The sequence below is a fragment of the Strix aluco genome, chromosome 4, assembly GCF_031877795.1.
Source record: "Strix aluco isolate bStrAlu1 chromosome 4, bStrAlu1.hap1, whole genome shotgun sequence".
Taxonomy (NCBI): domain Eukaryota; kingdom Metazoa; phylum Chordata; class Aves; order Strigiformes; family Strigidae; genus Strix; species Strix aluco.
Window position 1 is genome coordinate 59554132 of NC_133934.1, and position 23683 is coordinate 59577814.

Genomic DNA, 23683 nt, shown 5'->3' on the forward strand with positions numbered 1-23683 from the left:
CAAAATAGAGGGGAGCGAGGGGAGCCTGCCCAAGCTCTGCAGCAGCCGGCGGAGCAGCAGAGGAAAAGTTTCTGTGATTTTAGGCAAGCCCTCGCGTGACGTCATCTCGCCCAGATAATCTCAGTGCAGTCAGCACAGGCCTCCTGCCTCCCCATTGGCGAGCCCCTCGTCAGCAGACATCTGAAGATAATTATTATTGGCCAGACAATTATAACAGGAACAACTGTCACTTCGTGCTGATGCCCGAACCTGCCGCTCTGCAGCACGATGGAGAAGGACCCCGGCGGTCACCGCTCCGTCCACGCATTTCTGTCACTTTTGCTTTCCTAAGCACCGGATGGTTTTTGCTACCTCACTGGCTGCAGCTGGGAACAGGGATCTCAGCACTGCAATCGTTTTTGCTGTATGTCTGACTGAACTGCAAATTTTCTGCAAAAATAGTAATGTATTTATTCACATGAAATAAAGGACTACAGCTGCATTAATTCTCATGCAGCAGTTTAAGGACAAAAAAATATCCTCTGCAGATTATTTACTTCATCCCTCTTCCCCCTCTGAAGAAGTTGGGAGGAGGTTCTGGGAGAGTTTGATTTGAGAAATCATTTTAAGCAATTGTTTTAATAAACATTTGACTTAATCCTGATCTTACTGAAATCAACTCTCCCATGGTCCGAGCACGACAAGATCAAAGCGATACCGTATCTTATGTCAAAAGCTACCTACCTGATGGCACTATACATAAATGTACATCAACAACAGCTTTCCCACAACATAAAGCGTAAGGAGTTTCATGGGAGTAAATGGACCTGTTAGTTCTTTAACCTTCTCAAAACCTGTCATGGCTTGTTTAGGGTAGACAACTAATTGGTGGCTCTCACCCTCAGAGACCAGCAGGCTGCAGGTCTGCCTTTGCAGCCTGCAACCTCGCTCGGCCGTTCGTGCCTCCCTGCAGGACAGCCAGGCAGTCTGGGGGCTATACCGTAAAGGCGTGCACACGCATAAAGCCAAGCATTCAGGGAGGCACGAAACCCATCAGCTTGCAAGTATCTGGGAACAGACTATTCATTTTTCCTCTGTGTCAAAACAGTAGCCTCTTTACAGCACTGCTAATCTAGGCCCAGGCTCTAAAGAGGTCCCAGCACAATGCACACTGCAGGATGAGGGCCTCCCTAAAGCGAAGCAGGAACATCTGGAACGAAGCAAGGAGAACTTCATTCACTGCTGTGAGACCAATTTGTCACCAGACAGGCTCCATTCATGCCAGCCTCAGAGGGATGATTTCCAGGGGCAGATGGCAGTGAGGAAACAGACCCTAGGATGGGGGTATGCTGAAGAAGAGCCTGGGTGTCAGTGATCAGTGAGTGCAAAGAACAAGCTCTTGCCCCAGGGTGCAATGGATCTTGGAGAAGGCTCGGAGGACAGAGGCAAAGGAGGGGTGAGCCCCAGCTGAACAGAACCAGCCACTTCATTCCTTGAACCGTGATCCATCCTGACCAACCATACCAGCACCTAGGGGCATGTCGCTACCCCTAGGCTTTGCATTCAAGCTTTTCCAGCTTTAGGCTTACGCACTTGTAATTAAAAGAGCTTGTCAGTGCTTTAACCAGCTCAGAACCCAGAGGGTATATAAAAGGATTCATGTCCTGCCTCAAACTGGGCTACATCTTCATATGTGACCTAGTCAGACTCCAAAGACACTTCCCAAAATCCAAAAGATGGGGTCAACTCCTTAGAGCCGCTTCATCCCCTCTAACACCTTACAGCCTTTTTTGGTTTTGGCCTTGTAAGATACCAAGACATATTTCTGAGATGGAAGTAAAATAACAAATGCCACACCTATAGAATTTGTTTACCTCCACGTTAGGCATTGTAATAGTATTACATCCTAATTTAAATGGCGATTACAGTATAAAATCCTGTCACAGTCTTTCCTGAAGCAAGTCCACATAGTCCATCTTCCTGCCTAGAGAATGAACAGCACAGCCATGTTTACCCCTACGAACTACTACTGAACAGCCTCATCTTAGGACGCTGTTACGTTAACGATGTGTACGCTAAGGGTGTGCCTACAAAGTTGGGAAGCCATGTACTGCCATTGATGTCTGCGTAAGCAAACTTATCACGTCATCCTGATATGAAGTAGAAAAGCCTTCCTGTATGGTCCCTAGCTGCAGTAATTTACCAGTTAAGCTTCCCCACAAAATTCAGGTGCTGGAGCAGGACCTGTTTCATTAAGAGACTGAATTTCCTGAAAATAAAAAAACATACAACATAACCTGAAACTCAGAAGAGTCTTCTGCAGCCTTTTCAGGAAAAGCCTGCCATGACGGAGACCTCAGTGGGCACAGTTCCGTTTCATTTTCAGAAACGTTCCCTGGCCACAGCAGATCGCTCTCCTCCTCCACTTTCATGTGAATCAAAGGTATTAATTCATCAGTACCGTTAGAGAAGGTGAAACTAGACCAAAAAGCACGTGTGCACAGATCATCATGTCTCTTTAGCTGTACCGCAGCAGCGTAAAACTGAGTCTCCTCCTTTGAACCTGGGAAGTGGGAGCCTGGCGTTACGGGACTTCCAGCTGGCAACCTCTGCAGCACATGAGACTGCCAGGGCGATTTTAATAACACTGCTTAGCATTTATATAGTACCTGACATCTTCGAGGCACTCAGCAAACATTACCTAAGTCATCAAAGCGCCTCGTGAGGGTATTTCAGCACTATTACCCCCCACCCCCCTGGCCTTTCCCTGCAGGGGAAACTGAGGCCTAGGAGAGGTTATGTAATATTCCCAAGGTCATGTCATGAAGCACAGGAGAGCCAAGAAGAAGATGCAGGAGTCCTGTTTCCTAGTCATGTTCTTTAATCTAAACTGCATCTCTCCTGGGTTATTTGGCTATTATATACACTCAGGTACCACCCCCTCTACCCTCTTTTACCAGTTTGTCCTATTCTGATGCCAGTTTTCTTTTGGAACATGGACAAAATAGGAAGCATCCAACACTCCCAGCCCAAAAACATCTACGTGGTCTCCCTTCTCCTGAAACATGAGTGACACTAGGCACCCCTCAAGAGCTAATGAGCTCACCTGCAGGAGAATGGAGGGAGACACACACACTTAAATGGTCAATGGAGACATACACACACTTAAATGGTCAATTTAATTCTACTGCCCTTACAAGTCCCCAGATGAGGCACTGGAGGATACTAGCAAGTCCTTGGCTGAGATCCACCTAGGATCTGGGACCACTTTGCCTTGCAAATGTAGGCACCAAAGCCTGGACCCAGAGACAGTCCTATCCTGCCATCGTGACATGAGGGTGGCAGGGGGAAGAAGGTCCCCACTCGGGAGATATGGGGCCAAGGGAGCCGGAGAGGGCAGGTGGCACCGCCGAGGGAGGGCACGTGGGCAATGGGAAGACTGGGGAACAAGCTGGGGAGAAAGACTGCAGGGACAGCAGAAGGGGCAAGCCTGGGCACCAGGCGAGGGTAGCCGGGACGGTGCAGCAGCGAGGCATGGATGAGCACGGGCAAGGTGTGAACACAAGGCTGGTGCAGGTGGACGAAGGCTGGAGGAGGACCGGGAGGAAGGTGTGAGCGGGCGTGATGGAGAGGGGGATCCCAGCCCCGAGGGCAGCCCGGGGGACCCCGCGGGAGGGGGCAGGGGCAGCTCGGGCGCTCCCTCCACCCCTGCCTCCACGCTGCCGGCCGAGCCCCGGGGAGCGGCATAAACCGCGCCCGGGACGGGGGATGCCCCCGGGGCAGTGCGGGGCAGCGAGCAGGCCCCCGGCACAGTACTCCCCCTCGGCGGGCCAGGCGTGTGCGTGCCCGGGAGGCTCCGTCTTGCCGCGGCCCGGGAAGCCCCGGCGGGTCTCTGCGCAGCCCCCCGGCACGGCGGGTCCCGCCGCGGCTCGGCTGGCCCCGGCTCCCCGGCCGCACGCACACGCCGGGAAAGTTAATAGCCGCATGGCTGAAAATGAAGTTTTATTAGGAGCTGGGGGAGGGGAGGGGGGAGGCGAAGGGGCTCCGCGGGGAGCGCAGGCACACGCGCAACTTGTTTTAACGGGCGTGCTGCGCGGGGAGCGGGAGGGACGGACAGGAGGGACGGGCAGGGATGGAGGCAGGGGAGGAGGCAGGGGAGGCCGAGGGCTGAGCCGGGGCACGTGTGCGGCTCTGCGCCGCCGGGCCGGCCGGGACACGGCGGGAGGGGGCGGCGGCGGGGCTCAGGGCCCGCACCGCGCCGCAGGCGGGATGCCCCGGCCTTGCGTAGCCCGGCGGGGCGGCCCCGGCCCGGGCGCGCAGGTAGCGCGGGCGGCAGCGCAGAGCCGCACCGCGCCGCACCGCACCGCGCACTGCGCGCACCCGGATGGGCTCAGCGCCTCCCCGCCGCTCCGGGAGGACGCGCGGGGGGGCCCGGGGGCGGCACTCACCAGTTCTCCTGCATCCACTGGATGGCCGCATGCTCGTTGAACTGTTTCTCGAATTCGTATTCCTGCAAAGTCAACACTGACATGTTCATTGGCCCGGTGGCTGCGGAGCCGCTCCCCGCGCCGAAATGCTGCCTGCCTGCCTGCCTGCCGCCGCCTCGGGAGCCGGGCCCCTGCGTGCCCGCCGCCGGAGAGCCCCCGCCTCTGGCCTGGCCCGCCCCGCCTCAGCGGTACCCCGGGTTTAGCATAGCTCCGCTCCCCTCCGCGCCTCTCCTCCCGGGCCCGCCGGTCTCCTCCTCTTCTGCGGCCGCCGCGCAGCGCCCGGGGGCGGCGCGGTCTTAGTGCCCGCCTGCCCGCCGCCGCCGCCGCCGCCCGGGACACCCGCCCCCCGCCGCCGCGCCTCGCGTAACACCCGCCGCTGCCCGGCGGACGGCGCCGCTCCGCACCGGGGCTGTGCACCGGCCTGGCACGGAGGACACTCACCCACACCCGCCCCCCCCGCCGAAGGCCGACAAAAATAACTACAAAAATAGGAAGCCCCCACCCCTGGGTTGAATCCCGACCGCAGCGCCCTGCGCGCCCTCCCCGGCCACCCGGGAAATTAGGAAGCACAAGCGCAGGTTTAGCCAGAAAAGCAAACGCAGACACTCCCCGAAAAAACCCCTACGCCCCCCCACCCCCCAGTCCTTTTTGCACTTAAATTCAATATCACCTGCTGTGACTGCCGCCACCCCGCGGGGATGGACCCGCCGCCCCCACCGTCCGGGCCGGTTCATGCCGGGGGCACCCTCCTGCAGCCGGGCGTCCCCAGGCGGGGGGGGACCCTCCTGCTGCAGCTGGGTGTCCTCAGGCGGGGGGGACCCTCCTGCAGACAGGCAGTCCCAGGCTCCCCACTGTGCCCCCCACAGACACAGTTTTGGATGTTATGGTACTGATGGGGCAGAGACCCCGAGCGTAACTATGCTCAGCTCCTCTCACAGCTAGGGCACACGGTGTTTATGTATCCTTAATTTTGCCTTCCCGTCTCATCTGCCACATGCTGATGTCTCCAGCTGAGTTCTCCGGCTCCGGCAGCACCCCTGGACGTGCTTTACAGTACAAGCTGGGCTAAAATAGCAGTCCCAGCCCCCACTGATCTTGCAGTCTGAAGGCAAGAGGAGAACAGCTTTCGTGTCAAGAAAGCCAGCCGTAAGCAAGCAGATCCGGCACAGGTCAGCATGCTCTTGACTCTCATGGACTTCAGTCCTCGTTGACATGGAAGTGTTTGATGTCATTAAACCCAAGCACTGAGGAAAAAAAAGGCAGCTCTCAAGTTGTGGGACATGAACAGCTAAACAGTCTGATGCTCCTGCTTGCATTTTGACTGTCATGCTCCTTAGAGTCACGTCTTTCAGCTCTTCTCTTCTTTTTCCCTGACAGATAGAACTTTCCGTTTTTCCGAATGAGGGCTGAGTTTCTCACATTGTCATCTGACTGAGGGTTTTAAGCAAAACACCAAACATCACGCGGCTCGCACTGAAACTGCAAGATGGTGCTAAACTACTATTTATTACTATTGTACCCAGAGGCCCTCAACAGATTGGGGTCCCATAGTCCTCAGAGAGACTACTGTCTGTATCAACAAGATGAAGGGGAAGAGAAACAGTCCTAGTCTTGCCTTCCAGGTGGAGAAGCTTGGAGAGCTGCAGGGACTTGCAAAACTGTTTTGCATCAGCTTTCCAAGGTCACTAAACTGGCTGGTGGAGTGGTGTTTGGGCAAAGCTGACTTCATTTGCACTCCTGCTCCAAAAGATGTGTCCCCAAAGGTGTGTGTTAGTCTTCCAAATCTCCACTGCCAGTGGACAGATGTGCCACCTCCAGCTGAAGTATCTCCTGGTGGTGCTCTCACAGCAGTGTGAGTCTGCACTTGCTCACTAAAGGCTTCAGGTGATATCGCTCATCCATTTGAACAATATCTTTACTACAGAGATGTGGAGAAATTAATGTGTGATACAACAAATGCTGGTGTATGTCAATGCTGTGGTCAAAAATGACTAGGAAATAAACGAGGAAATCTGGACCCCAATTTTGAGAGAATATTTGGGTGTCTGGTACCTTTATTCCCATGAGTGGCAAAATGTTTTTTCTGTCTTAAAAGTGCAGTTGTTACAGCGAGAAAGTTACCAGAAATTTTAATTTTGGGTGAAAAAAAAAATCAATACCCCTTTTTCTCAACTACAAATTATTTTGGATTAGAAACTTGGGTGGCTTAATGGCTTATCCCATCTGATTATTTCATGAGTACCTGGTGCGTTGAAGTTTATGGTCTTCCTTTCCCCCAGAAAACAGTTGTTCATAACAGGTATGCCCCAGATGCAAAAGTTTCCAGAGTGCATGGATGGACTAAGAAACCCAGAAGTGGCAGACTAGCCAGGAGGTCTGAGACCTGCTCCCTTACACTGATGGCTTTCTAAAGTCTGTGCCAGAGCTGGCAAGGTACACAGGATGAAGCTGAAGGTTATAAAATGCTATGGCAAGGTCTCCTCTAGGGTTAGGGCGGCCATGGGGCTTTGGATGAGGTTGGCTATTGCCCCCAGGACTGCTGACTGTGCAAGGCATCACGTAGAAGTTCAAGTCCCAGTAATGCTTGAAAATCAGCCATAACAGCTTCAGGAAATACAATAACAGCCTTGAAACACTAAACCCTACTGGGATTTGTATGAGTCTCAAAAGCACACCAGGGATTTCTCCAGGTTTTCTATAGCTCACAGGACTTCTACATGGTGTGAACAATCTGCAATGAATCTTTCTTCCCTTCCTGTTCTGGTCCCATGGGGGCTACCTGAAATACCAGAGCTCAGGGTCCCTTACAAAATCTGCGTGGACAATGGAAGAATGTATAAAATCTTCTTGGCCTTGAGCAGTTTGTAAGCCCTGCTTCTAGTTGCTTAAACCAATTGCATTCAAAGAACAGTAAACAAAAATATATAGTCTATTTTAGGGGGAAATAACTTTTATGTAACCATTTCAGAAATAATTTAATTAATTCTCACATAAAAGCAGGAACTTGAAGTGAAAGTTGTAAATACCTTTCAGGGGAAAGGATGTGGGGAGAATAATAAGGCTTCAAAACCAAGTCTTCAGGAGACAGGGAATACACCCTTAGTCCCTCTGCACACACTCAAACAGAGAGAGCTGGACAGGCTGGAGCGATGGGCTAAGGCCAACTGTAAGAGTTTCAATAAGGCCAAATGCCGGGTGCTGCACTTCAGCCACAACAACCCCCAGCAGCACTACAGGCTTGGGGAGGAGTGGCTGGAGAGCTGCCAGTCAGAGAGGGACCTGGGGGTGTTGATTGACAGCCAGCTGAACATGAGCCAGCAGTGTGCCCAGGTGGCCAAGAAAGCCAATGGCATCCTGGCTTGTATCAGAAATAGCTTGGCCAGCAGGGACAGGGAAGTGATCTTACCCCTGTACTCGGCACTGGTGAGGCCGCACCTCGATTCCTGTGTTCAGTTTTGGGCCCCTCACTACAAAAAGGACATTGAATTGCTCGAGCGTGTCCAGAGAAGGGCAACGAAGCTGGTGAAGGGTCTGGAGCACATGTCGTACGAGGAGCGGCTGAGGGAACTGGGGTTGTTTAGTCTGGAGAAGAGGAGGCTGAGGGGAGACCTCATCGCCCTCTACAACTACCTGAAAGGAGGTTGCAGGGAGCTGGGGATGAGTCTCTTTAACCAAGTAACAAGTGATAGGACAAGAGGTAATGGCCTCAAGTTGCGCCAGGGCAGGTTTACACTAGATATTAGGAAGTATTTCTTTACAGAACGGGTTGTTAGGCATTGGAATGGGCTGCCCAGGGAGGTGGTGGAGTCCCCATCCCTGGAGGTGTTTAAGAGTCGGATTGACAGAGCACTGAGGGATATGATGTAGTTGGGAACGGTCATTGTTAGGTTAATGGTTGGACTGGATGATCTTCCAGGTCTTTTCCAACCTTGACAATTCTGTGATATATGCATACCTTTTTTGTTTTCTACGGGATCCCCATGTAAATGGGTAGTTATTGAGAATTACTTTTTATTCCCCTTATTTAGCATGTCTCCTAAGGCTGTACAGAAGGCATAGGCGGTAAATGCTGCATTTTATACCAGATAGATGATAATGCCATTTCCATTTTACCCAAGACCCTTTGGTTGAATAATACAAGCAGGTTCATTCAGGATTTACAAAGAACTGTCTAATCAGGTTGGACACTTTACCATTATCATTCCTGTTACTAAGCAAATACTTTTTCCTCCCTGTCACAGTGTTAATTCATTGCAAAAACCATTAGGCTTCTATTGCTGTAAGGAGCAATATTTGATAGTTTGTCCTACTGATGTATAGCTAAGTCTCAACTAAACTCTTAGCAGCTGCTGGGAAATGAGATGCTATGTTGCTGACAAGTCAACATAAGATATAGTAACTGGCAATGAGAGTTAACATTGTGATTTAAATATAACAACAATTACTAAAACAAACAAAAACTTGAAGGATGCCTGTGTATTTGAAAGCTTTTTTCCCAGCTTTATCAATTAATGAATTAAAGGATTTAATCTCTGTGACCATGATTTTGCCATACTTGAAAGTAAAGCAACATAAAAATAATGGAAGCTATGGAAAAACAGGTTCTTCTGTATACCAAATAACCTAGAAACAATTAGGTTGTGCCCTTGGATAAGATAATGGGAGTTGGTATGAAGAATTAATAAGGGACCTCCCTAGGACTGCTAGCTGCCCCTGACTGGTCCTAACAAAAGAAAGGTTTCATCAAGTGCCAGGGAATAAACAAAATATGGCCAAGGGATGTTTATGGGCAGCCCATCTACCTGGCAAGTCAGGCCTGCAAATCGGGTTAGTCTGTGCCACTGCATTACGCCTGGACTCAACCACAGACAGCTGGGAAGATGCTTGGATGAATGTCGTGGTAAGCCTAAGCAAACCTTATGAACCCTATGAATTGCTGTACTTGGGAACTGTCAGCTCACGGTAAATCAATAGCAAGCACTAATCAGAATTAAAATGTTATAAAGGAATTTAAAGCAGAATTATTGTGTCACCTTTCAGGTCTATAAAATAACACGTCTCAATGCACTCCTGTTTCATCGTGCTACAGTACCCAGGGACTTCAGCTTGATGACGGGCTTAAAAATCACCCACGGGCTCTGAAACCACCCAGATCTAAGCTCTTCTGCGATATTTTTAATGCAGATCATTCCAGTTACAACAGAAAAGATGATGGGCAGGAGCAAGCTGCAGAGTGCACCACAGGGGCCAGGCAGCAGCTCCAGGGTGCAGCCCTCATGGGTAGCTTGGACAGAAACATGCCTCTCCTTATTGTTGGGTCTATGACTTAAGTTGGCTCGGTAAAAGCTCACTGTGGTTGTAAGTGGGGTAATTATATCTTTGCCTTCACACAGTTCACCTCCTCAGCCCCTCTCAGTATCATCTTCACAGCCAAAAGAAGCAGAGTCATTTTTCAGTTCGTGCTGAAGCTCTAGGCCATGGTTTGTGGCAAGAAGTGGAAAATCTCTGTGGTTTCAAAGCACATGAAGTCTTGTGCAAACCAACAGCAAGACCTCCCTCATTATAGGCATTTCCATAAAAATCACAGAATTTGAAATTCCCATCTTTGCGTACACTAGTAGCAATTCTAAGCATATCCCAGATGGTATTCATTCATAGGCAAAAGACACGAGGTTTTTTCTACATTATCTGCCAGTACATCTGCAGACCTGTGGAGTGCTTCATCCCTACAAGACAGGAAGAGCACAACACCAAGAGCATACTTCCTTTTCTACAACCTTGGGTTGGACGATACCAGTAAATCTGAGATAAAATAAATTGATTTTCATTGCTAATAGGTCAACAAAATTAATCTGTTTCTTAAGGGAAGGCGGCAAGATGGAGAAGTGAAAGGCAAAAAGTTCAAACATGGGCACGTCAGTTGGGAGCTGGATGCCTAAACTGAACCAACTAAGTTGGCATGCTGAGGTCATGGTAGAGGTTGGAATAGGAACTGACTTTATGGCGTTTGATGTCAATCCATATATTTGCTTGGCATTCCTACATATTACTTTTTAATTGAGTTAGGTTAAAAATGGAAAAGGCAGTTGAAATAATGGGCTCTGTGCAATCACGTTCTAAAGACTAATTTAATTTTACATTGCAGTACAAAAGAGCCACAGAAGCAGAAAGCACTGCTTCAGGTGATTAGTGCTGTTATTACAAGTGTCTATTTATGGGTGGGTATGTGTATATTTTGGGTGATGAGTGGAGAGATAGAAAAAGAAGTGTGTGTACTTCAACCTTAACTTTCTGTACTTTTTTATACATTGAATTTCTAGAAAGCCTGTTTCTGAATATTTCACATTCTTGGAAAGTGAGCAAAAAGCTGACAGGCAATTCGACGAAGTGGCCACAGAGCAAAATACTGGGCACCTTGAAAATCTTGTGGTTAGGTTTTTCTCCTCACGGTTTCAGCCTCTAACATGGAGCTTGCCTGCCAACTGCAATTAGGAAAGTGTCATCAAGCAGGCCTGGACTCTTCACCTGCTTCTGCTCAGTGCAGGTTTAGCTGCTTCCAGAGCCAACAGAACTGATATTGCTACTTCTCCTGAACAAATCAGTTCACTCCCTTCCTTAAAAAAAACTGATAATGCAACAGTGGTATTGCCAAGTGGCTCATAGGCTCTATCCCAACTGTCACAGCTTGCAGTCCATACAGATCGTGATTCTGCTACAGGGTTTTGTGCTGTGTCTTGCAGTGGTCCTCAGAAGTCCTGCTGACCTCAGCAGGGATGAGATATGGTGACACGCTTGCTGTCTGAGGCAATGGAGTCAGTGATGGGGATTTGGAAATAGTGTTCAGTCTACTTGCTGCCCATTCGAAGATGAAAGCCATCACTTGGGCTTCTTCAGCTGGAAGTCAATAACAGGATTAATTCCTGTTAATTATTGCTTAACTATTACAGTTAAGATTATTATTACTTACCACTGTTGTTAAATCAAATGTGAATGTGCTACACAAATCCCATGCAGAGGTTATTAAAATGAAGGACAGGACTCAGTCATCAGTTATGCTTCATAATCTCCCTGCTACTGACGAGATCACACAGGTAAGCACAAAGGCTCGCTGATTAGAAAGGGAAAAAAGAATGTCTCGCTCTTCCATGTAACAATGTGACATTTAATTGTACAAATATTGATTGTATTCTATTTTAGGGATTTACAAAAAAAAAACCCCAAAACGATGCTTAGGCTGATTCTTTGAAACTGAAAATGGGAAATGATTGCTGAGCTTTTCTCTTGTTCTTTCACTTCAGCAGTTGGACTAATCCTGCAGTCAGTGATGAAGGGGATACAAAAGCTGAGTAAATCTTTATAGTCACCTCCTCTAAAATCTTTAGCTTTACATAGCAAAGTCACTTGCTCTGTGCCATCTGGAATCTGTGCAAAAATAGTCTATAAAAGAACTTTACTTTGCAGTTTAGAGTTGCATGCACTTCAGACTACAAGAAAGAAAAGTCATACAGAAAAGTAGTTGCACAGAGAATCTGTTTTTAAAGGGCTGCCTTTGATTTTTAAATACATCTTTGAATATCTTCTGGACTGCACAGGTATTTTTTGGCCTCAGAAGTGCTTTTTGTTGGCATAAAAAGTGGTCTATGTTAGCATTAGATTGAATACATGAAGAAATAAGAACAAATTAAGATGATAACAAAACTGCCAGGATTTTTGTAGGAAGTCAGTAGAGCCAGGGGGAAGCTCTTGTACCCAGCTGTATATTCAATCTGCTGTTACTATTTCAGAGGTACGGGGAAGTCTGTGGGCAGGCTCTGCCACTGCTACTCAAGCCCAGGAGTACCCTGCCTCCCAGGCAGTTTTATCAGTGTAGCTGGAGTTATGTTGTGTCATTGCTGTGAACTCTAGCATTAGTCACTTCAGTCTCAACTCATTTTCAGAGAGACGGGTGTCTGGTACTGCCATTTGAGATGTCCTCCAGTATTTTTCCTGCCCTCCAGCAGCTGTTCCCCTAAATCCCATATTCCATCTGCTGGCACAGGGATGTGTTGGATACCCTACCCACCTACCTATAGAAGCAGGCACCTGCAGTTGAGTACATGACCATGCCTGTGTGACACAAGCTGTTTGCGTTCCAAGAGAGGAGTCACAGGAATGAGTCTTCTGGAGATTGCTGGCCGTTTGGAGGATGAATGCTATTTGGGGAGTGTTCCAAAATAACAGGTCATCCTGCACTCTGCGCTCCAACCGATTGCCACACTAGCAGGCAGAGGCTGCCTGGGTGGAAGGTCTGAGAGCCAGCCTGGTTGCCACAGAAGGGGAGTTTCTGCTCCCTGCTCTCCTGTTGGTCATATGCTCCCCCTGCTTCCCCACCCCTGGCACTCCCCTGACCCCTCCGTCAGCTGATTCAGCTCACTACAGTGGGTGGGTAAGTCACCTTAAAAAAAAAAAGTTAGTAACTTGTGTAGTGAATTGCATTGGCTCCCTGAAGGGTCAGGTTTGGCTCATGGAGGGGGTGAGTAGTGTGGCTGGTGGTTTCGCTGGAGTTGGGATGCTCCTTGCTCTCTCTCTCAAAGGGGCCAAATGAGACAGGGGGTTGCAGTGGCCAACTCTTGGAACAGTGTGCTTGGCCCAGGGGCTGCAGGGTGGGCAGGGGAAGAAAGAGCACCTGCTAAGTATGGCAGGGGTGCTCAAATGTTAAGTGTTAATTCTCTTCAGGTTTTATATATTCCTGAGCAGACAGGTTGTTTCTCAGTTTCAGCTATCTGCTTGTTTTTATCTTGTTTTACTGCTTCAGTGGTCAGCTATCTACCAATCTGTAAATTGGGAAATGGGTACTACTTCAGCCAGGTGTTGCTCAAGGATAAGCCTGCAGCAGTGCAAGTTTACAGCAGAAACAACTTCTCACTAATAGGAGCAGAGTGCTTGAAACAGATTAGCCCTAGGCCAGCTATTCTGACTGGAAAGAGGCAAAATCAGGCTTGGTTGACTTGCGCTCAATGGGGGAGAGAGCTCTGTTTGAAGTTATCCCAGTTTGGAAATTAGGGGTTTCAGAGTTCTGGCACTAGGGGTTAAGCCGTAAGTTGTCACATGGACATAAGATAGGATGTGTATATATCTGTTTAAGTATTACTGAATATGAAAAAAAAAGGGTGATAAAATCTGGAACTATGATTTCTTTCAGCATTTTTAAAAGTGCAGATATTGGGAAAGATCTTTCCAGGGATAAGAATTGCCTCTCCATAGGAAGGTACAGAAATATACCACTGTCTTTGATCTCATACTCCTTTTCCCAGTCATTTCCCTCTCCCTTTTCCAGGCCAATCCAAAGAAGAGATGAGTATTCTGGCATGCTCATATGATTATCAAATGACGGTTTGAATACACAGAGGCCATATATGACCACTGATCACCATGAGGATCTGACCAAAGGAAGATTCTTTGCATTTCCATCCAGGGCTCTTCACTAGCTTCCTTAGGAAGGACAGTGAATCAATGCATTTCTTATCTGAGCACCTCATGTGTTCAAACCAACACTCAGAAGACAGGAAATTTCATCACTTGCTTCATATGTGTATAACTTGTGTCACCAGAAACTCATGGCTTGGGCTCCAAAGGTCAAAGTGCCTATTCTTAATTATGGGAATCAACAGAATATTGGACTTCAGTCAGGTACCAGAAGCAGACATGCACAAACCTCACACAAGGAGGACGCATCCCCTGATTTGTACCTCCCTGAAGGGTGGGTATCAGTTTCTCTGCACATGCTGGCTCAAAAGGAGCAATACCCTTCCTCTGCTTTTGCCCCTTTGAAATGCTGCACAGGCTAATGCAGGGGAAAGGGGGCAGAGCCATCCCAGTTCAGAAAGGAAAGGTCTCCATGCCCCCCTCTCAGCCCCACAGCTCAAGAGTGGACTAGGCACAACAGCTACAAAAAAATTATCATTTTACAAGTTAGAGCTGGTGTTTTTTCTGTTTCTTGCAATGCAAGAAAATTAATCATTGAAGCACACTGGTCACCATGTAAACCCCAAATTAGTGGAAGATTTTTGCAAATAAAGAATGAGGGTCAAGTTCTTATCCCAATCATAAATCCTGACCTTGTATCAGTTACCCCTGGATCTAGTACCTTATCAGTCGGTAGAAATGGTAACCCTCAGTTGCTACCTCAGGAAGGCTGCCTGATGCACATATCCAAAATAAGATCAAATGTAACACTGCAAAAAAAGCAACGTTCTGGCTGTGATAGCTTCCTGCCCAGACCAAGTGATCATGTGCTCCTGCGCCAAAAGCAGATGCTGCGCCCCTTTTGAAAGTGGCAGGGACCGGTGTGTTTTTAAAGGAGAACGCTAGCTCCTTTTAGGATGCAGCTGGAGTCGGCAGGAGCCAGCCCTGCTACCTGCTGGGGGAATATCTGCTCTCAGGAGCATCCTCCTGCTGCTGCTGCTGCTGCCGCCTCTGCCGCTGCCCCAGCTCCCCGCTTCTCCTGAGTGGCTGTGCCCTCTGGTGGAGCCTGTGTTTCGGACACTGCTGGGTAAGCACCAGACCCAAACCACGCTTGGGCATAGGTGCCAGACAGTGCTAAAAGCCAAGTAAGCCACCCACAGCCCCCCCACCTCCTCCCCCCAGCACCTGCCCCAGGGGGCCGGGTGGGCTGTGCTTCCCCAGGCTGCTGCTTCGGGGGTGGGGCCGGTAGCAGCTCTGCCATCTGGGTTTTAAGTCCCTGTTGGTTGCAGTGGTGTCACTGTTGGATGTGGGACAGTCACTGGATAAACGCCCCCAGCAGCTCTAGGGGCAGGCATCCGAGCTCCAGCGACCTGCTCCCTGGTGAGTTTTAGGCACGGAGTGGAGAAACACTCCCCGTTGGTCCCTCTCTGCTCCAGTGGGGGTGTAATTAAGTCCTGCAGTCTGTATAGCAACTTCCAGCCTGCTAGCACGCTTTTTGCCCGGTGCCCACTCCATCGCTCTCCTGCGCTGAATAGAGGGAAGACAAGTGCCACTCTTAGGAGTGGGAAACCCCGATAAGTGGGTCCTGCTGCCGAGCTAGCTCACAGCGTTGCTTCCTCCTCGTTTTGGCAGGGAGAATCAAGACTGTTGCACCAAGAGGTAATTTGGTGTTCGGCTCTGTGAGATGCAGACTGTGGGAGGCTTTTGTCAAGGCTTCACTGGATGTTTGAGCTGTGCTGAGTTCGTTACTCAGTACCGTCTTTTGTACTGTCCTGAGCATTGTAAGGTACTCGCAAGCTATTTCCTTCTGTGCAGGGAAATACAGCTCATACAGAGTTAAATGAAGCAGATACAGCAAATATGATGCTCTGCCTATGCCACTTATTATTTATAAACCTTAGGGGAATGAACCTGGTGAAATGTATTCTCCTGAAGGATGTCCTGCTCTGGAATATGGTTAGGTAGGAAGAGGGGCACAAAATGGATGAAGGTACTTCATGAAACTCGTTTGCTAATAAGAGACAGATTTGGGGAAGGGCCAGAATTACTGTGGCAGATTTTTACTGAGGGTCAGCCACCTTAGCTGTGTGGAAGTCAGTGGAGGTAGGGCAGTTTACATCAGCTGGTCCAAGCCTGCTGTGAATTTCATCACAGTTTTTTCCTCTGCTGACAGCAATATAGGGAAGGACTCTATTTCACCTTCACATCCAGTGCAAACACCCCAAATCATGTTTTTGTTAAATGGTTTTGCAAAGACCTCCAAGAGACTGAAATGAATAATAAAATATGTTACTGACTTATTTTCTCTGAGAAGCTTTTATTGATGCAAACGATCTGCATTTTGGGGATAGTTTCTGCTCTCACATACAAGAAGGGGTGTAGGATCACCTTGAATTTACCTTAGAATAGTTAAACATTTTCAAGGGAAGACTCCTCAGTAGGGAAACTGTGCTCTGTGAAAGCTAATATTAATGCACACACACAATTACTATGGTCTATGCATAGTGATGGGAGAGATTTCGATCCAATTGCAGAGCGATACTGGAAAATCCTCCCATATTAATAATATTCTGTATCTATAAAGGAAAGCTTCCAGACTGACTTGCCGTGGACAGTCTAAAGTGTCCCCTCAGGAGCCCTGAAGCCAGTGCTATAAGTGTCCATGCTGTGGTGGGTGCCTAAATAAACAGACTTTGTAGTGTATCAGGCCCACAGCTCGTGTAGGTCACAGTCACTGTTTCACTCAGATAAATAGGAAGCATAGACATATTTTTTCCATATTTGTTCTTCAGTCCTCTGATAATAGCAGTCTTTTAGGATTTTTTTCCTGGTGGTTTTCTTCTACAGACTTTCCAGTTTCATTTCATTTCCTGATTTCATGACCTGAAACTTGTCACCTCTCAATTCACCCAAAACTAGTACGCCTTGATTTTGGAATAGTTGAGGGAATGAAGATTAAAAACAGTACTACACACTGTATAGAATAAATTATCACTCTAAAAAGTTAATAAAATAAAATTTAAAAAACCCAAATACCAAACAGAGCAGAAAGAAATCACATCTTTCTACCCATCTGCACACACATGCCCCAGAACCTTTCAACCAAGCTTGGCATTTTGTATTTCTACACCACAAATTTTTCTAAGCACATTGGTCTAAATACATCCTTGCTATAGCTCCAGTGACATTAATGACTGGCTTTCACAAGGGCTACATTTAACCTCAAGGGCCTGATGAACTTGTTGGGATCAGCAGCGCTTTAAGGAAATCCTCATCATTTTCAGTCTCAGGCAAAGTGGTCATACTAGCTGTGAGACTGTACTTTTAATTTTTATCTCCTGGCTGGACTCTTGGAAACTTCCTGTGAAACACTGTACCTGAGTGCATTTAGAATAAAGCCCTGAATTTCTGTAAAAGCTCCTAGACATTGTCTTTTGGCCGTTACTCTTGTGTTGTGATGGCCAGGAAGACGATCTGTAGTCAAATCAAGACCCTTTTGAAATAAATGGCAAAACTCTTCTCATCCGTGTTTTCTCCACAGGGGAGCCTATGCTCTGAACTAGAAGACAAAGAGCAGAGGCAAAAACTACTGAGGATCCATGGAGAAAGGAAACCAAAGGAAAAGGGCACTTATTGTTGGGAGACTGTTAAACAACTATATTCATTCAACTTTGTCACCACTGATTTTGTATATAGAAATACTTAATGAAAAAATAATTTTCTTTTCCATGCCGGTGTTTTAAACAACCATGCACCTTGCTTTACTATACATCTTATTAAAGGTAAACGTTTACCTTTAATGTAAAATATCTCCTAGGTATTTTGTAAAATACAATGTACCATGCAATAAACTAGTATTTTGTATATTGTAACCTGTTTGTAACACTGAAATGAAGTAGAACCAGAGATTGATTCAGTGCTGTACATACCTACATATATCATGACTGATATAGACACCTTTTATATTTGACAGCTGAAACTAAGGACAGTTTTCCTACTACCTTTCGAAAAGCATTCATCTGCAATTTCAGCCTGGAAGGTCACCACCCTCTTTTTCTAACAGAACAAACCCTCTCTACAAAAAGCTGTGTGGTAGCTCAAGCTGCAGGAAAGACTGGGTCAAAGGGCAGTATGATGACGGAAATGCAGCTTTTGGACTTTTGTAGTGTATCTGTAGCCCCTGTCCTCCTGCTGCCTATAACAATCTCCACCTTGCTCCAGCATCTATTTCTTCACTGTCTTCATATTTTCAGAGTCTGGCTGACAAATGGTAACCTCAGTCAGTTGTTAAGGAACTGAAGCCATCACCTGTTGGTTGATATCTCATTTATCCAAATAATTCATAAATAGAAGCGGCATAAGGACCCTAACTGCAGAAGACACTTCAAGGGCAAACCCTGTTCTATAGATTACAAGCATCCCTCACACCCTAGGTAGAAATATTTCATGGATCTTCTGTTAAGATTTGTCTAATTTGAGCAAAGCAACTGCTAACACTTTTTAAACCCATCTGTCTTTACCAAAATCAAATCTTTAAACATGCAATATGTAATTTTTATCTTTTCTTCACCCTTTTCTTCAACATCTAAAACTTTTTCAGATCAGAAATAATTTTCATTTAAATAGAAAGAAATAAAAAATAAAAAGGAGTGCAAATTTATGAGAAGTAACATCAGAGTCAGGCATAGACATGTAGGATCTATCTAAACTGCAGCATGAGCACAGTTGTACCATAAACTTTAATTATTAAAAAAAGAAAAGAGCAAGGCTGTATGAAATTTTGTTAGCAAACACAGCTAAATGCAATAGAGAATTCAGTTTCAGGTGATCACACGTGAATTCAGGTTGGATCCTGTGCTCCCCTCTGCCCCCAATAACATATTTTAGGATAATCCAAAATTTAATCTCAACACCTTTGAAACATAAAAGTTCAAATTTTTATTCTTAAAAGTTTTTTCTTTTTTGCTTTTCATCTCAAGAGTAAAAATAAAGGCTTCAGTTACCAGAAAACCAGATAAATTCTAATTTGCGGTTCCATTCTTTTATTTGGAAAAAAAAAAAAAGAAAAATAAAAAAGAAAACTACCATTATAGACCAGCTTCAAGCTCATTGCTTCTGTTCCCAACCTCTCTCTGGCCCTGAACGCCTGCCCTGTGTTCCCTGTGGTGCCACTGGAACTCCGCTCCTGCCTTCCCCATCACCTGTGTATATCTCAGGCCCCTGCTACTACCCTGGATCTTCCAGCCTGCATTGTAGATATTATAATGAGAAGCACCGACCAGCTTTAGCCATAGGTTTCCTTTCTGGCTCTTCTGATCTCTCTTGTGAAAAGGAGTCCTTTTACTCTTTCTTTCCACGTCAGAGTGCTGGGAATAGGTACTGCCAGAGCCAGCACTGAAATGTTTCAGCTCCCCTGTACGCGAATGTACCTAATTAAACCCGTGTGCAGGTACAGTTATAATTTGTGAGGTGTGCACTGAAGTGTGCAGGCAATGATCCTGGCATCGTATTTGACAAGCAGAACAATAAGGTGCTCTCCTGTGCAGCTCAGCCGCCAACAATTTTCTCAGCTCTGCCGGAAAAACAGCAACCCAGATTTTACAAAGCAAGGTTTTGCTGCCAAAGGTGCCAGGCTTTTAAGAGCTACATGAAAGCACTTGGGAACTGGCGGAGTTGAGGTATTGTTATATTCCTACTGCATTATTACGGGGTACGCAGTCTGTGAGGGTTATGGTTATAAGAAGATACAGAGTTAAAAGGTCAGGGGGGAAAACCCATGTTTTTCTCCACTGAATGTAGGAGCTGAATCAAACAATACCTTTAATGGCACCTAAATTCCTCTTAAGTGCTGAGCGAAGCAAACACATTTTTCTTTTCATTTAATTTAATAATGGTTGGACCCTGTTGGAAATGGTCAGTATTTCCTGAATTTCAACATTTAAGACAAAATGCTAGCTGGCACTTGAATTCTGACACACAAAGTGCGTTTTCACTCATTCTGCAAAGGTCTGCGGATATTATTTTTTATAGCCAGATTTCTTGCTTGTACTCCTTCCTCTCCCTCCTATTGCACCAGCAATTCCCCTTCAGAAAGGCAGAAAGGTGCCCTTGAGAGACTCATACTTCAGGACCAAAGGCCAATCATCTGTCTCCAGAAGATAAATGTCAAAAGCAGCATGCATGATCATAGTGGCCTCCAGAAGTGGAAAGGCAGACCAGTTTCCAGCTACAACCCTTCCTTGAAAGAGCAAGTAAAGCCAGTCATGGTGACCTCCGGGATCTGGACGTTCATCTCATCAGAGCTGGGCTGCTGGCATTGACCGTGTGTGCCAACAGGCAGTTGTCAAACAATGATGCGTTCTGGTCACTAGTGACTGGGATTATATTTAAACCAACAACCTATAATGGAAAGATTTTCCCTTCTGCTGTCCCCTAAAATGATCTGAGAGACCTGAAGTTTCATGAGAAACTTCACTGATGTTATCCAGGCTCATCAATGGTGAAGTTGAGGCAAACACCCTTAGCCGTTAGTTTTTTATTCCTTAATGGAAGCTGGTCACTGTCGTAAGCCCTCCCTCCTCCTATACTTTGCGCTGTGCACTAACTGATGTGTGTGACTTTGTAAGGGACAATCAGTGTGTTGCTGAAATGCTTATTTTGTTTGTAATTTCATTAAGGTATTCTGGGAACATTTGCAATCCATTTACTGTATCTTTGCATTCCCAGGTAATATAGTTAGTTACAGCAATGTCACTAAGAAGAAAAAGATCAACCATTTGATCTAAGTTCTTTTATCAGGCTCGGAAATACGTATTCTTTCTAACCTACCCCTAAGCACAAAATAGTAGCAATTAAAGGCCTTGGTGGAAATCGCTGTCCAAAATGTCCTCTGTTCCACCTTCTGCCCAATGGGGAGAGGGGAGGTCTACACAACACAGTTACTATTTCAGTACAAATCACACTATTACGTACTGGTATTAGCAATGGCAACAAAACAAAAAGCATAGTATTCCTGTTATACAAATACAGTACACACGTAACTTCAGCAATAAAATGATCAAGCCTGGCATGTACCGCTTATGTTAACTAGAGCTGATCCCTGATAAATAATCTAAGTTGAAGTCTGCTGCCTCATAGGTATAGGATATTATCCTTCTGAGGGAGAATGTTGCATTTTTTAACATACCTAAGTCTCAACATTTTAGCGACTACTGCATCTACCTGACTGCGAGCAAGAAATTGGGCCTGTGCTCTTAGGCAAAACCAGGATTTTGCTTCTTCCTGAATTCAGTCTGTCTCAGGTCTAGTAAACAGCTGAACGGAAATGATTGGCCAAGAAAGATATCCACCAAGAAACGTGGAGGACGGCAGCACTTACGCTTTTAATTATTACACACAAAAAGCAAGCTAGCAAGACACATGGTGCTTCCCCAGGAGCAATGGTAGCTGTAATCGCGCAGACACAATTTATGCACTTATGCATTTGCAAAAACCTTTCAGTGATTCTGACAGGAGACAGGTGCTTGGATTCTGTAATGAGGTGGAGGCTGACGATTATTTATTTTTTCCTTGTCTGCTTTAATTGGCTGCTTCAGAATGCACTTGGAAACCCGGCAGCACTGACATGCCATCTCCTTCACTGTGGTGCACTGGGGCACAGGTGGATACCATCAAAACATTTGCTTTTTAAACTTGAGTGGCAGTGGGGAAAGTTGGAAGACAACCAATAAGAATCAATAAGGCCTATACACTTGATCCTATGCAAGAACTTAAATTTCCCTTCCTCTCCTTTCCCTTCCCCTCCTTCCTCTGCTCTTGTCTGCTTGGGATCTACCTTCTTTGAGATAGGAGGTATTTTTTCTTAGGTGCTCTTATATTACCTAGCATAGTGAGACTGCCCCACAGAAATAATAATAATAATAATAATAATAATAATAATAATAATAATAATAATAATAATAATAATAATAATAATGACACAAGGCTGTCTTGGAAAAAAACACCAAACTCCCATGAACCTGAGTTCTCCTGCCATAAATACAGTTATTTCCTCCAGAGCTGAATTTGGCCTATTTTGGAAGATACTGAAACAGGAAAATAACCTAATTTCTTGGGGTATGAGCATTCCAGTGGGAAAGTTTGCAGTCATTAACTTTTAAAAATTAGGCTATGAATTTTTCTCTTTGACATTTTCTAATGAAAGTTCATAATCAGTAATTTTAGCCATCTTCTGGTAAGATTAGAACTGCTGGGGGGAGGGCAGAACAGAGAAAACTCTTTTCACTACAAGTTGCTGAATTAACTGAACCTGAAAAGCTTTGCAAATGTGTGCCCATGCGAGTGAAATTTAGAAAGAAAGGAAGCAAGATCTCTTCAGCAGGTTTCTTGCCTGTCCCACTTCCCAGTCACTTGGCAGCTCTCTTCCCTGGGGAAAAGATGCCAGGGAACCTAGTCTGCCTGGCATACAGATCCCTGGCAGGCAAAAATTTTGGGGACTTCCAGGACTGAAGGCTTTAGCAGAGTCTGCTGTGCAGACAATGTTAGTAATGGGTAAGGATGCTTTCAGCACTGACATGGGGGACTCAAAATGTTTTGGTTTTCCACTCGAATTAGGACAAAAGCAAACTCTGAAATCTCCAAACCCTCAAAGGCATAGAATTACATTTCTCTGCATAGATTTCTAGTTTTGGACAAGTGGTTAATTATGTTAATAAGAGATTTCTGAATGATGGTCAGAAAGACAATTAGAAATATTCTTTAATGGTAAAAGCTTGGCTTTCACTGTGACAGGCTCCCCTACTTGTCAGCAAACCCCTATATTCAGCACATTGTATTAAAAAACATTGAGTGCTTGTATAGACCTGATTTTTTTCCTCATTTAAAGGTTAATCAACCACAGCAAAACAGAATTTCACCTCCATAACAACGGCAACAAGAGGACAAAGCCATTCTATTTCCCCTTGTTATTTTCTTCCAGTGGCAAAGCTGTAAGCACTGCCTGGACCAAAAATACCAGGATTTATTAAACTAATGCTAACAAAACCTAATAGTTACAGGAAAACTGCTGAATGAGTAGAAGACCATGTAAGTATTACTGTTAATGGAATATTCTAGCTGCTACAGAATTTGAGAAAAAAGAGGTACAATTGCTTTATACTGCCTCTGGGCAACTGCTAATTGCATGCTGTAGTTTTAAACATGCTTCCTTAGCTAGTCTAGAGGGTAGGTATATAATGAGAGTGAACAGTAATGTTAGTGCAGCAGGTATGCCACATATTTTTATTTCAAGGACACTTGCATCTTGCAGGTGTTCAGTTGAGGGCTGTGTAAACTGCCTGCTTCCCGTCCAGCACCAGTGCAGATGCATCCGTCTGCTTCAGCAGCTGCATACAATCTAGGGGCAGCACAGAGGCCTGTGTAGCTATGAATATTATCATGCTATGGGTGAATCTGTGAATAATAGATAGCATAACTGCTTGTGGCAGATCTGAAAACTGATGAAATTGTGACTGATGATGCGGTAGAAGTTACTGCTATGGAGGGAGCAGCAATTTGGCATTGTGGTCCCATGACAAGTTTGTGGCCTCATCAGTATGTAGGGCAAAGCAGCTGCTGTAATCGCAAATGGTGGCTTGGGGTTCCTGGGCTCCTGAGGTCTCCGAGAAGACTTACAATTCACAGGCTGGCCTAGTTTCTCCCTCTACCAGAAAGGAGGAGCTCATATACCAATGCTTCCCTCAGCAATGGTGAGGAATATCAATCCTGCAGCCCCT

The 23683-nt window shown here is 46.2% G+C and overlaps 1 protein-coding gene across 2 annotated transcripts in view; it reads right to left on the reverse strand.

Moving 5' to 3' along the window:
• ELOVL6 (ELOVL fatty acid elongase 6) overlaps positions 1-4739 on the reverse strand; it is a 79148-nt gene extending 74409 nt beyond the window's left edge. The window contains exons 1-2 of one of the 2 annotated variants that reach the window (XM_074823268.1): positions 4659-4739; positions 4428-4489 (exon numbers count right to left, since the gene is read on the reverse strand). In XM_074823268.1, coding sequence (XP_074679369.1) covers positions 4428-4441 — 14 coding nt within the window. In that variant the 5' untranslated portion in view covers positions 4442-4489; positions 4659-4739. Of the gene's footprint in view, positions 1-4427 lie in introns of both variants that reach the window. The other variant, XM_074823267.1, reaches the window with a different exon arrangement.
• Positions 4740-23683: the final 18944 nt, after the last annotated feature.